General features: G+C 38.0%; 1 protein-coding gene across 3 annotated transcripts in view; it reads right to left on the bottom strand.

Annotated features, from left to right (window-relative positions):
- Nucleotides 1-13,879, bottom strand: part of CDK6 (cyclin dependent kinase 6) — a 139,098-nt gene that overhangs the window by 14,685 nt on the left and 110,534 nt on the right. For all 3 annotated transcript variants that reach the window (XM_063412254.1, XM_063412273.1, XM_063412263.1), the window contains exons 6-7: nt 4,428-4,478; nt 422-557 (exon numbers count right to left, since the gene is read on the bottom strand). In XM_063412254.1, coding sequence (XP_063268324.1) covers nt 422-557; nt 4,428-4,478 — 187 coding nt within the window. The remainder of the gene's footprint in view (nt 1-421; nt 558-4,427; nt 4,479-13,879) is intronic.

The raw sequence follows: 13,879 nt of genomic DNA, 5'->3' as shown, positions 1-13,879 counted from the left end.
AATAAAAGGCTAGCAGATGTAATTGGCCACTACAGCCTACTTCCTGCTTTATGTTGGGTCCCCTATACCACAAAAAATGGTAGAACCATTTTGTACTCCTGTCAGGACAATACTGTAAGAATGGCTGCATCAGTGGCACTACAGTGGTCAGGGGTGAGGATGTAATCATAAGGTCTAATGATAGGTCAAATAGGTACATTTCTCACACAGTTTCTAATCTTGAGCAAGCTCAGCTCTGACACCTCTCCAGCCAAAGGCAGTGTCTTTGTGCTGTTTCACAGACTAACACGAATTGTCTGACCTAGTTTGGACCTTTTTTTACTAATGCCATTAAATGGAAAATTCTTTTTTTCTTGGCAAGCTGCATGCACAGTGGGAGCTATCAGTCACGTGAGGTAGGGAACAACAAATAGAAACTCACAAGAAGCAAGTCTTTGCCTACTTCATCGATATCTGGTACAAATTTCTCAATAGGTTGTGCAGGTCTGGAAGTAAAAGCATTTCTTGGAAGGGCAACGTCATTAGGCCAGTCCTCTTCTTCTGGGAGTCCAATTACACTGTGAAATGAAAAGCATAATGTCAGGTCTGAACATTTATGCAGTTTTCCCTTCATATTGATTACACTGAGTAGCATTTTGTAAGTAGTTTTGTTTAAATGAGCTTAAATGTTTAATTGTAAAGTAGTGCAATAATCTCTGTGAAAAGGAACTGATAAACATAGGCCTTTAATGTGCTTGGTAGAAATCATTTTGTGGGTAGCACAATTTTCTGGCCTAAGTCTCAATTTTCTGGGTCTTTATATTGAAAAAAGCCTGAGTGCTTTAGAAAAAAGTTGTTTAGTTCTTGACTGGATGGTGCAACATATGTCACTCCAGAATGATTAAAAGCAGTAAGTTTCAAAGGCGGATTGCATGCAAGGATCTTTTTTCACAAGAATAGGGGCTGAGAGAAGAGTGTGGGTCAAGATGAGGGTAAGGCAATAAAAGGGATGTTTCATAATGCTTCAAAGCTATGTGCAGTAATTGTTGCCCAAATTTAAACAATTTGTTTGCTTCACAATACAGGTTTTAAAGTAGAAATGGAAAGGCACTTGAGTGTCTTTGTGGTTTTGCTTTCAATTGTATTTTAGCTTTTCTTTACTCTTTAATAGAATATTTTAATTTCTTTAAATATTTTATTTATTTATTTTTTAAATTACAGAAGATATTTATGCTTATTAAATAATCCTGCAGAGGTCTAAAACTCAAATAAATTAAATAGAAGGTAAACCACCAATGATGAATTATGTCATCCATTTGACATTTCAGTCTGATGCTAATATTTGTGGGGTTGAAAACCAGTTTCTGATGGAAATTCCGGGAAATATCATACATAACTTGCTCTGTTTCAGGGAAAATAAATTTTCTGTAACCTGTAAAATCGAGATTTTCAATGGAAACGTGGATAGGGTAAGACGAGAAAGGACAGAACAACAATGTCATTGAATCCTTGGGCCTGCACAAAGGCCAGTGCCACTAGGGAGCAGCATTGACCTTTTTTTCTCACTGAGTTTGTCTCAAGACTAGGTGAGGCCGTGGGCCAGCTTCACGGAGGTAAAACATAGGTTACCTCAGCGAGCCTAATGGAATTACCCCACCTCTGCCTACACGGATTTTAGATTGCAATTTGGCTCACTTAAAATACCTCTGAAAAGTATTATGTCCTCAAAGTAACAGCATGGCTGGAAGGGCAAAGCAATTACAACTCCAGGACAATTAAATCCTACTGCATCTGGACATATCACATAGCTCTTGGGAATCGCTGCGTTGAATCTGGATGGAAAACCACCCTTGCCATTTATCAGGTGCAGTGTGGGTATGGGGCAGCCCCCTTGCCCCTGGCAGTTAAAGCCTTTCAATTAGATATTTCAGGATCTAGCCCCATATTAAATGTAATACAAATACCATCAAAGATGGGAGAGTTAAGTATTTCAAATAACAATGACATTTAACCTCCTGCCATTCGAATGTGTTTGGTTAGTCCCACTGTTGTTAATGACTGCATGGCAGAACATGAACGGGGTAGAATAAGCAGAGGCACAGGCAAAACTAATGACCAGAAACCAGCATGCAGCCTGTCAAGAGAGGGGTGGGCTGGACAAGACAGAGTGGAGAGGAGAGACATTTATAGTTACACACACAAAGTACTCAAAATAATGAGTACTTTAATAATCAATGTCTTTACCCTTAATAATGAATGTCTGAGTAGCTGCTCCCACTCTAATGGTCCGCTAGCATCACCATTTCAGTGACTAAGTTTGGGAGTAGCTTGGATAAGTTTTACCTCCTGCCAAAGGTTCAGGCCTGGTCTTGAGAAATACTCTGTACTTTCCACTCCCATTGATTACAATGGGAGACAAGTCTGTTCAAACCATTTAGCCTGAAATCTATAAGGATATGCCACATGCTGGTAGTGTCCCAGAAAAGCAAGAAAATGCTTCGAGCCATGTATGAGGGACTTACTCTCATACACAGTGGAATTTTACCAACAGAAATCCCAACACACATACAAAACAAAGGCAGACCACAGCCCCATTATCTGAAAGAATGCATCACTCCAGATTGCATGAAAATCCTGAAATTTCCTTCTGTCCAAACTGATCTCCAGAATGAGTCACTATGGTAGAAAGAAACAACCCTCCTACAAGAAGAGCTAGGCCTAAATGTAGAGGGTTCTCCAGCTGTGAAAAAACAAAATAAACATTGTTTGGCATAACCCCTCAGAACCCAAGACAGAAACTTTTCAACTATTTAGGAAGAACTGTACAAAAGAAACAAACCCGAACTTTCTCTTTAAGTAGATGTGCAATAAGGAATTTCTTCTAAATATAGCACAGCATTTTCTTTTCTTAGTGAATTCTTTTCTGCACAGGTAATCTCAGCCCCTAGGGATGGAAAGATCCCTGTTGGAGGCTGCCATTAGCAACTATGCATTTAATCCTAGCTTCATTTTCATTTTCCCCTTAAATGCCAGAAAGGAAAGATATCACAGCTATGTCTTTTTTAATTGTAAAATATGATGTATGTATCAAAGCTGTCTTCATTTAATAAAGCAGAATACTGTAGGTCTAAAGTAGTAGTTTTGGCAGAAGAAAAAAAGTAAACTTTAAGGACTGATTTTTCTGGATTGGGCAGGAAGAGCTATTTAGCGGATGACAAATTAACCACACAAGTGAGTCACATACTCATGGTATGGTATGCAGGAAAGGGAAGTCAACTGTGTAAAATCAAGACCTGCAATTTAGGAACCCCACATTAAATAATGAAAAAGTTTAGAAACAGATGATTTGAGAACTGGAAAAATAGTTAAACAGAGAAATTCATTATTTGTTCAGTTTGAGCTTTTCTTAGACATTTGACTATGTTCTCTTCGGAATATCTTCAAGAAAATACTATTTTGGAATAATACCTCTCACTCTCTCTCTGTGCTATGTACTTCTTAATTCATCCAGATCCCTGGATCACTGCAGCCCCTTCATACAAAAAAAGGCGAAGATAGAGGTGCAGAGGCAACCAGGCATTCGGTACCAGCTCTGTGTGGCTTTGATTTTCTAACGACATGATATGTACATCAGATCTTAAATTTACATGCCTCTTAAAAATACAGGAATGTTCTTTACTCTGAAGAGCTTCTACAAGAAAAAGTAATATAATTCTACTTAATTATCACACTGGTAATATCAATAACTTAATTTTGGATAAGAAATATTCCACCTTGGAGAGTTTAGAGTCTACCTGCCTCCTTAACGTATTTGACGTATCTGAAAACACAAACTCCTAGAACTGTAAAAGGTTTTAAAATAAAGTCAATTCATCTCTGAGAAAGCACATGTTAAAATGCTGATATTCCCTCAGCTCTCACAGTTACGTTCCAGACCAAAATATAGACTGTTAACACAACATATTTTAAAAGCTATGTTATTTTCGGATGTTTGAAAGTCTTTTCTGTGAAGATACTGTTGCTAATAATCTTAGAGATTTCAGCTTTTAATATATCATAATGTTGTTTTCTGCAGTGCACAAAGAAATAAAACAAAAAACCCTCTGTGTTTGCTTACATGAAGAGAATCTCTTGGACTTGACTGTTTATGAGTATGTATGAATAGTACATGCACAGTATGTTTAAGAGCCTTAAAAAGCCCAAACCCAGAAGGTTCATAACTTCCTGATGATGGCTGTCGGTTTTGCAGAACTATATTCCATGTTGCTTCCTCCTCCCACTCTGACACAGAATACACGGAAATATCATGTTGCATACAGTAGCAATAGGAAATATGTTCTAGGAATACTTTGTTCTAGTCACATTATTGCATAAAAACATGGCAAAGAAATCTCATAGGGTTTCAATGTTAAACAGATACTGACATAAGGCAACTAGTTACTACTTACTCAAAGATTTTTCCTAGTTGATCAACATCTGAATTTCCACGGAAGAGTGGTCTGAAAAAATAAAAAAAATGTTTTTAGGATGTGACTTGCTTTAATTAATGTAAGTTTATATATGTCATTGACAGCTGCCAATGTAGGGTGAAAACATGGTGTTTTTTTGAGACTTTGTATCTTCTGCTTCCACGCTTTGTCCAGTCTGCAAGTGAACCTTTCAAGTTTCTACTAAACCTGGTAACAAAAGGGGACAGATGACACATACTTTTGAATACACTACTTTTGAAAATTTAATTGTGCCCTTTAGCATGAATTTTCTCTCAACTAATACTGTCCTAGAATTGTATCATTAACAAAATAGTTTCTGCTACAAAAAGTACTAAAATAGCTGCTAAAAGAGACAAAAAAAGAGTGAATGTCATGCAATACGTTAAAACATAATAAAATTAGAGATTAATTATTATGAATATATATTAAAATTTAAATTTTTTGCATACTGTACATTGGAAATGTGCTCCTAGGTTTAAGGGATCAAATAAATGACAATGGATTTATGAAGGTCTGTAAACAATGGGGTGTGAAACGGTACAGAATTTACCTGGAAGAAGAGGAATACTTCTGCTGCATAAATAAAGATACATTCAGGAAAGAAACAAATTGTTAGGCTGAATGTCAAAGGCTTTAAAAAAAAACCCAAAACAAAACAACCAAAAAAAGAAAACAAACCCCCCCCACCCAAAACCCAGTGACTAAAAATACTTTTAGACACATTTTTTCTTTTCAAGTGCAATGTAGAGTATTTTCACTCATCATGTATAAGGTGATATCACTCCACAGTGCCAATGTAAAACATGAAATTCTGATTTGGATGGCAGTATGGCTGTATTGCCAGCTTTGTGTTGAACTCAGTAAGGTGTGAACAATAGTGCAATTTTATGTTGAAGCTCCTAAGATATTCCAACATTTTCCTGACAGATCAGTAAGGATCCAGCCAAGTATGAGGGATCTGTGAAGATCAGGCCACAGATGTCGTGTACCATTTTGGTTCAACAAATGGTAAGACTCACACACACTGCAAACTGAGACAGTAACTTGCGCTGACTGACAGCCAGGCTGCCCTCTCTTCTGGATCTTGGCTGTCTAAGTACAGAGTATGTTGTAAATTCATGGTTACAGTTTCTAGAACTGTTCAGCTGAGGCACAGTGACTGACAATGCATCAATCCCATGCTTTCGCCGGCAGCCTTTGGTTAAAGAGAAACACCCAATTCTCCTGCCTCTCTCCACATACTCCTGTCTGATACAAGTCCTGGACACCAGTGACAGCCAAAGGCATCATTTCATGGGTACTTTTCATAGGAGAAGATCTCTCCCATCTAGACTAGAGAACAAGGAGTAGTCAGCTATAGTCCTTCCCCTCCCACTGCTCACATGCAGGAGCAGGTGTAGGATCTGGATCTCCTTTTGCTAACCATGAGTTAATACTGAAAAATATTTCCATCACTTGGATGGTACTTTCTATTTGGATACTCTCACAAAGGCAGCAGAGCTCCATGTCCCTGCGTATCTTGTGGGTCCATTCCAAATACAGTAGGTAGACACAAAGCACTGTGACATTTCTTGGTTAGACATAACAATCTCTGCAGAAATCTGGGCCACCAAGAAAAAGCAGGGAACTGGCAGACATGCTGTCCCTTAGATGAACTAAACATGCGTTTTGCTCCTTCTTGTGTGCTGCCATTCAGGTCATGTCGTATCAACTTATACTCCAGGTATACAGCAATACCGGCTTCTACGAAAATCCAAAGCTTAACCCACTCAGGAGCATCTACTTCTGCCCTGAGTTTTGAGCCTGATTTTCAGAACATTCAATAGCTACAATCCCAGCACTGCTTGTGGCAGCAGACACACTGTATATCTTCCAAAGTCAAGCAACCTAAGACATTTTTTTGAACTACTGCTTGAAATTATTAACATACAGTTAATTTGACTATTTAATTACAGCTCCAGCATTAGATTATTGGGGCCCTTTAAACTAACAAAAGCTACACATTCAAATAATCATATCTATGCAAATGGAAAGCTGATTTAATGCATTAAAATGTATGCTGAACCTTGCATTAATGTGAAAGCCTGGCAAAGGCAGCCTTGTTCACAAATCACCTTAGGCAGTGTCATGCCAAAACAAGTACAATTCTTGGGATTTTTAAGGAAGGTTTTTCCCATCATTGCTGCTGTCTCAAATTCACTAAGGGCTGAAGCAAGAATTTAAATTCTTTTGAAAGTATAATTATACAACACAAGGTGACCTTCCAACATACTTTGATATTTCATCATAATGAAGTGTTATTTGTTCATCTTTCAGCCTCCTATCCCTCCCACCATCATGACTACAACAGAATGCCAACTCTAGGTTAGGCATCACTAATATAATGAAATTTGCCTCATGAATTTTGGCTCGAGGTTCAATTGGAATATTGGACGGATGACTGGGGAAATAGATTCACCTAATCAGCAGCTGTATGAAGTTCTCATTTCACATTTTGGCACTAGTTACTCTTTTGTAATGACTTGACAGCTTTGCAAGTCCTGTACACATAAAAACTTTCACATCAAGACAATTTTTAAAGGATTCTTAAAGGTGGACACTAGCTCTCCCACCACCTATGAATTGAGAACACTCAGCAGCCATAGAAAAGTAAAATTTAACCTTTGTTCTTGGTATCTTTCATTTGACTCATACACCCATTCATTCCCTGAGGTTTATTTATGCAAGCTTGATCCAGAAGTCCTTTCTTGAGCATATAGTCTCCTCTCTGTGATCATAATCTGTGTAAGACTGGTTAAGCTCTGGAGCATGATTTTGTAGAATTCCTTTTTTCTTTAGGAAAGGCATGGAGCTAGGTTTGTGTCCTCTGGCTTCAAAAAACACCGTAAATCTCAGGAAAGAGGGACATTCCCATGGATGAAAGAACTATCCATGGGGATGTACTTGCCTTTTGTGTGATTTCTCAATCCTCTCAAACATCCCTGACTTTGCTTGCTACAAAATCCGTGCTCTGAAGGCTCCAACACCATTGTTACTGAACACACACACTCCAAGTAAGGAACAAGATGGGACAAAAGGATTTGGAGTGCACCTATGACATTTAATTTCTCTGTTTGCTCAAGAAGTCTCAGATGGTTCCCATGTTTGTTGGTTGTTGCTTCTTTGATTTTTCAGGGCAACAGAAAGAGGAAGATGTTACAGGGAATATGCAAGTGTCCATCTTGTTTGGCTACTCCTTCTCCAGGCCTTGGAGCTAGGCCATTATCCACTGCCTCTAGAATGATGCCCACTGTATGAAGGAGAAGGCCTTTTGTGTCTACTGTAGGACCAGAATGCCCTTAGCCTACAGGTATGAAGATATGATGGAGGCATTGTATTACTTACCCTGTCCTGCTAAAATGAACCCCTCCTGAGCCAAGAAGCAAGTACCTTAAATCCTGAGGTACAAAATGTGCAGATCTGCACAATTAAATAGATATTAGCTATGAGTCTGCACTGTGAAAGCAGAAGCACAGGAACACCCTCTGAACATAAAGAAACAATTTTTTACTGTGGGGGTTACCGAGCACTGGCTCAAAGATGTTGTGGACCCTCCCACCCTGGAGATATTCAAAAGCCACCTGGATATGGTCCTGGGCAACCAGTTCTAGGTTATCCTGCCTGGGCTTGGACCAGATGATACCCAGAGGTCCTTCCAATCTCAACCATTCTATGATTCTGTGATAGTACAGAAATACAAATAAGGATCATAAAGTAAGGTTGCAATGGAAAACCTACAAATCCTGGAATGTTACCATCTACTTATAGTTTAAAAGGGCTTGCACCATTAAAGGCTCTCATGCTTATATATAGCTGAACAAACTGGATTTGCCCATTTACCAACTTAAGGCTCTTTTTCTCTTGTCCATACCTTAGCCCATGCTTTTGCTCATGGTCATGCCAAATTTCACCTTCACTGATTGTTCTTTCTATCTGAACTGGATATTAGTGTCTGAAAATTTGAATACTTTATTCTACAGACATTGTGTTTCATGTCTGTACTACTCAGTAAAAACTCAGATATAAACACTTCCTAAGCAAGTCTCCACAAAAGAATTTTCCCTGGTGCAACTCTACAGACATGCCAAAGCAATTTTTAAAGTATTGTATACAATGACAATGCAATGCCACGGCAAGAGATAAATGAGTTTTAACTGTAAACTGTCCACATTACTTCTAGGTTTTATCTTCAGTCTTTGGTCTACAAAGCGAAGAGAATCTAAAGCTTTTCATAAGAAAAGTTAGAATTTTCATTAAGATTGGAATTAAAAATTGATAAGCACTGTTCTAGTCAAACTATAATGCAGACACAAGGAAAAACCCTAATAAAACCACATGCACTGCAGCACAGGAGAAGATTTCTGCAGGTTTCTTGACACTGACTATTTTTAACTAATTAGTGACATTCTGATTGGAAACTATCTTTCCATTTCTGACACTGGTAAAATGGACACATGGAAGAAAGGTCGCATAAAGAATGACTGTATTGAAGAGTGAAAAAAAGATAAGAAATTCACTTTCTAACCAAAACATATTACTGAGCTCTCATGACAGTTCTGGAATTGCCAATACAAGTGCTTCCAGAGCTAGACAAAGCCTAGTATGTAAGAAATAACATAGAAAATAACTACCTAGATTCTTTCTGCTAGTCCATTTGCTCACTGTGGTGACAACAGTACTTGTGACAACAACATCCCCTTCCCTGATACCACAGAAAAATGATAAGGATAATCTCTTAATTACTAACTTGAATATATACAATATTCTTAGTGAAAAGCCTGTATATGGGTGACCCATGTGTACTCAGGGAAGTCCTCCAAGAACTCCCTAAAATGAGATGAATATCGCAGGTGGGAAGGGTACAACTTGATTTTTGGGCAAGTGGGGCTTACACACTCTGGTTGAGAAGATGCCAAGAAGTTGTTTTGGAAAGAAGAGTAGTGAATTCAGAAGGAGTAGCTGCTGCTTTGAAGGCAGTATACAAAATGAGGCAGGTGTTGAAAGTCCACAATCACTTGACACAGTGAAGAAAAAAATGTAAAGAGAAATGGTATAATAAGGGTAAATGGAAGTTGCACATGAAATTTTAGAATCTGATAGTGTTGTAGCAGTTAAGTATAAGAGTTTGTATGTCTGTGTGTATATAAGAGCAAGGAAGTCATGGTGAAGAAACTAAAAAAGCTAAAGCCAAGTAACATTTGCCAAGGAATCCTGCATCATGCCATGGGAAACCTGCCAAATTATATAGTCAGAGATATATTAAGAGGATGGGCTGGGTTTTTTTCTTTTCATATTACAAAATGTGAATAGCTGGTAAATAATTCTGTCAGATTCTTAGTTACTTGTTATGAAGAAAATATTTTCATTTTAAGAATTAAAACCATACATGACCTAAAACTGAAATTATGAGATGACTAGAAATAACATGATCTGGACTGTCCTGTGGAAACCTTTATTCAGAGGGATTATTTCTGAGATGATTCCTAGCCACTCTTGTTGCTACCACTGTTTCTCTTTGACAAATTTCCTGCAAAAGTCTGTGCTACAGGTATGAAAAGAGAAAGTAAAGCAAGGAAAAAAATGTATCACCCCTTCAAGATGAAGATCATTGGCCTTTCTGGTATGTAAGATGAGTAAGGTGCAATATGAAAAAAGGCCATGCTAACAAGATTTCACACTCTGGACAGTTACCCACTTCCAGTCACAAGTGACTTGCCTCAGCTGTTGTGTAATTCAGAGTTCTCATTTAAAACCTAACATTTTCTTGTACTTTCTCCTTTCCCTTTAATAATATCTCTGTGTGGGTGGGTGCTAGACACTGCATAGGAAGAAGTTACTTCATGTAGAGGTTATTATATTTGATCATAAATTGCTCAAAACTTTTATGAAACTTATCTTCTCTCCTCCAATATCTACAAAGAAAGATGACACAGATAAACATTATGACTGAGGAAATACTCTTCAGCTAAAATCTGACAGAAACCAGATCAGCCATCTTGAGTTTCTCATTTTAGTCTTTAAAAGCCCAATTTCTTTCATTCAGAAATCTATCATTCTTCAAGTATGATAGTATCACAATCATGAATAAGAGCTCCAAGATGGGGCTATGTCGGTACTGAGCTATTATGAGAACCAGACCTAATGCATCAAAACCTACAACAATTATTATTTTCCCTGGAGTTTCTCATGTCGCCCATGACAGTCAGCAGACAGAAGCAGATAAAAAAAAGAGTTATGCAAACTTCCAGTTCTGTAGTGAATTCAATTTGGTCTCCATTGCTATTCAAAATGAAGCAAGTTAATTCTAGAAAAAAAGACAATATTCTGACCCCAAAAGCACATATGGTCTAGTTCATAAGAAACATACAAGATCTCTTTCTTGAAGAAGAAAACAAAGAGCTTTCAGAGCTGGGTGCAGATACAAGCCAGCAAGGAAGGACCCAATTTCAGATGTTTCCTATGCATGCATAACTGAAAGGGAAATGTTAGTAAAAGGGAAACCAAACAGAGGCCCTGTGTACAGCTTTATGATCAAAGCAGGGCCAGCCTACTGTGGAGAGTGAAGTTTATTCAGTATACATAATGACATCTATAAGTAAGAGAAAATATAACCATCTTCATAGCCTCCTTAAGAACTGGCAAAGGAGATCTTTTTCTGGATGCTTAAAATTTGGTTGATACCTTTCAGGTGAGCATAGTCCCAAGTGGCCTTGGAACAGAATGATGGGCCTTGTCCCCAACACTGACATAAAAGGGAGCTTTACCACAGACATCAATGACGCCAGGCTCAAGCCAGTTGAGATCCAGTTTCAAACCTTTTTTAAGAAAAAAAAACATGCCATCGATGTGTATACATATATATACATACCCCACATATAAAATTCTCAAAGTAAGATAAATGTAGGTAAGATCTTTGACCAGAATATACTGTAACATAGGCAGATCTCATCTGTTCCTGGGCAGAACTGCTTCAGAATTAATCACTGAACATTTTTTTTGAAATAGAAGAGCCTTGATAGGTTGAGCGTCCTTCACTTACTCTCTCATCACGCACGTCACAGTTCTCTTATCTGTGGACATTTGTTTCCCCACAAGATTTGTAGGTTTATTTCACTAGGGCTTTAAGGGTTATTATCTCAGCTCAGGAAGCATGATATAATAGTGGCACCTTGAAAACTGTGGCAATGTTTGAAGCAAATTCTGTAAATACATACACAACTGACCTTGGAAAAAGGGAAGGGAAAAAAATGTGGTCTCTGCTCAGTGTGGAAAAAGAAGCATTCTTTTTGTTTGTACAGACAGTTCTACCAGCAATGTGATTGAACTGTCTGTGTATTAAACACCCATCTCATCACTGTGCACAGTTAAATTACTTCTACTTGTCCATCAGCAGTTTGAAATTTAATGACATAACTAAACTGCAGGCTTCTGCCTTTTGAAAGCAGCCTGAAAGAAATACTGATGTGACACATACAATATGGTCATGGTTTTCGAACAATCACTTTTTTAGTTTGATGCATTCTCTTCTCTCTCGTGAACTTATTTCATATCCCTGTTCTAAACCTGCACTCTTTAAAACTGTAACACGGCTTTGCCCTTCTTGTGCAACTCACTTGTGGGGTTTGAAGGCAATAATTGAGGTATGGATTAGATAAAGGCTGTCTTATGTGCAAGGGTAGGAGCCAGGAAGGCTGCTCACTCTCCTGTTCATTCAAACAAGCAATGGTGCCAATCAGTGTGCAGGACACTGCGCAGGCAGTGTGTATGTGGTTTTGTGCAGAGAACCTCATGCCTGTGAACAAATGTGCCCATATTTTCCTTGAACGGATCTATATCCTCCCCCCAGAGCATGTCAGAACTGTTTTTCATCACTTCTTTAATTTAACTCATAATTTACTCCTCACTTAAAAATCTAGCAGACAGCACTCCAAAATGACACCTTTTAGCCAGAATATGAAGATGCTCTTTGATCCTGTATTTTAAAGAAATGGTTTTAGAACATCTGTATCAAAGCAGAAGACCAACCTTCAAGGTAAGCAAGAGGAGTTTCAATCTGTTCCTAGTCTTTATCAATTCTGTCAATGAAATGAAAGCAGTCTTCTATATGAAGTATCTACTCCTTTATCCTGTATGAAATTTCACTCTGAAAATCTTTTCAAATCACTGTTTTCAGAGATACAGAATTAATTTTTTTGAGTTCCACAATTTTTCTTGCGATGCCAGGATGCCTTCAAGAAAGCTCATCTGTTGACATTTACCATATTTACTGGTGTAAAAACCACTTTTAAAATGGGCTTTGCTCGAGAGTGCCTCTAATGCTGCACTAGTTTTAATCAAGGGGATGGATATAGAACAGGTTTGAAAGTCTGAGGCCCTCTAATTAAAATTCAATAATGTTCCACAAACTGGATATATTTTCAATCAGACTGTGGCACAGCTTTAGGCTAAAAGGTTTTGTGCCATTAGGTTGACTTCTCTTGGAATAAATTCTTTTAAATTAAATGTCTAACCTTGTTATCCTTCCTGTATCAGGTGAAAGACTATGCACACATAACTATTGCCCAAAGGAAACTAACTCTTACCCACCTGTGATTCCTCATCCTTATCAAAGGGAAAAGAAAGTTGCAAACACATCTAGTCTACATCCTAGTTCACTTGATCCCCTCAAGGATACTGAGTAAATTAACATCCAAGTGTCTGTTCCCAGGTTTTCTTGGCCTTTAACTCTATCTTAGTAATGCTAAGCAAGGAGCTTCACAGATGAAAGTATACTCTGTGGATAAAAGAGCTTATACTCTAAATACTTAATACAAAATAATGTGAAAGGATAATGTCATAAATGATTATTTATTGTCACCATTATGAGCAACACAGAAAATCATATGTTTATGTGATTAAATAACTAGTCTAACTTAAAAAAAAACCAACCCAAACCACCAACAGACTTTAGAACTGTGAAGAGTAAGGCAAAAAAACCAAGTATCTGTCTATAAGAGCATCAGAAAAATTCTGTAAGTCAGTCTTTTCTGTCAGCTGCAGTAGTACAGTGACAAAGTGACAGTGAGGTAATGGAGGCTGCACATGGGCACTCTTTGAGAATTCAGAAAAGGGAGCTTCAAGAGATGTCAGATTCCCATGTTTGAAGGGTAACATAGAATTCAAAGATGTTCTCACAATCTAGAACATGAAAATCTCAATACAGAATGAAATCTAAGGAAAAGTGATTTTATTTCCCCTTCTGGAAAAACATTAAAGGCTAAGAGAGAGAATCCTTGGGTTTTCCTTCCATCTGGGCTTCAGCTGCTCCTGTGTGGTGTCAAGTACACGTTTTGATCTGTGGTGACTTCCTTTGCCCCCATACTAGGCGTTAA

This window comes from Prinia subflava, chromosome 1 (assembly GCF_021018805.1).
Source record: "Prinia subflava isolate CZ2003 ecotype Zambia chromosome 1, Cam_Psub_1.2, whole genome shotgun sequence".
NCBI classification, from domain to species: domain Eukaryota; kingdom Metazoa; phylum Chordata; class Aves; order Passeriformes; family Cisticolidae; genus Prinia; species Prinia subflava.
This window is presented reverse-complemented; position numbering and strand designations above follow the sequence as displayed.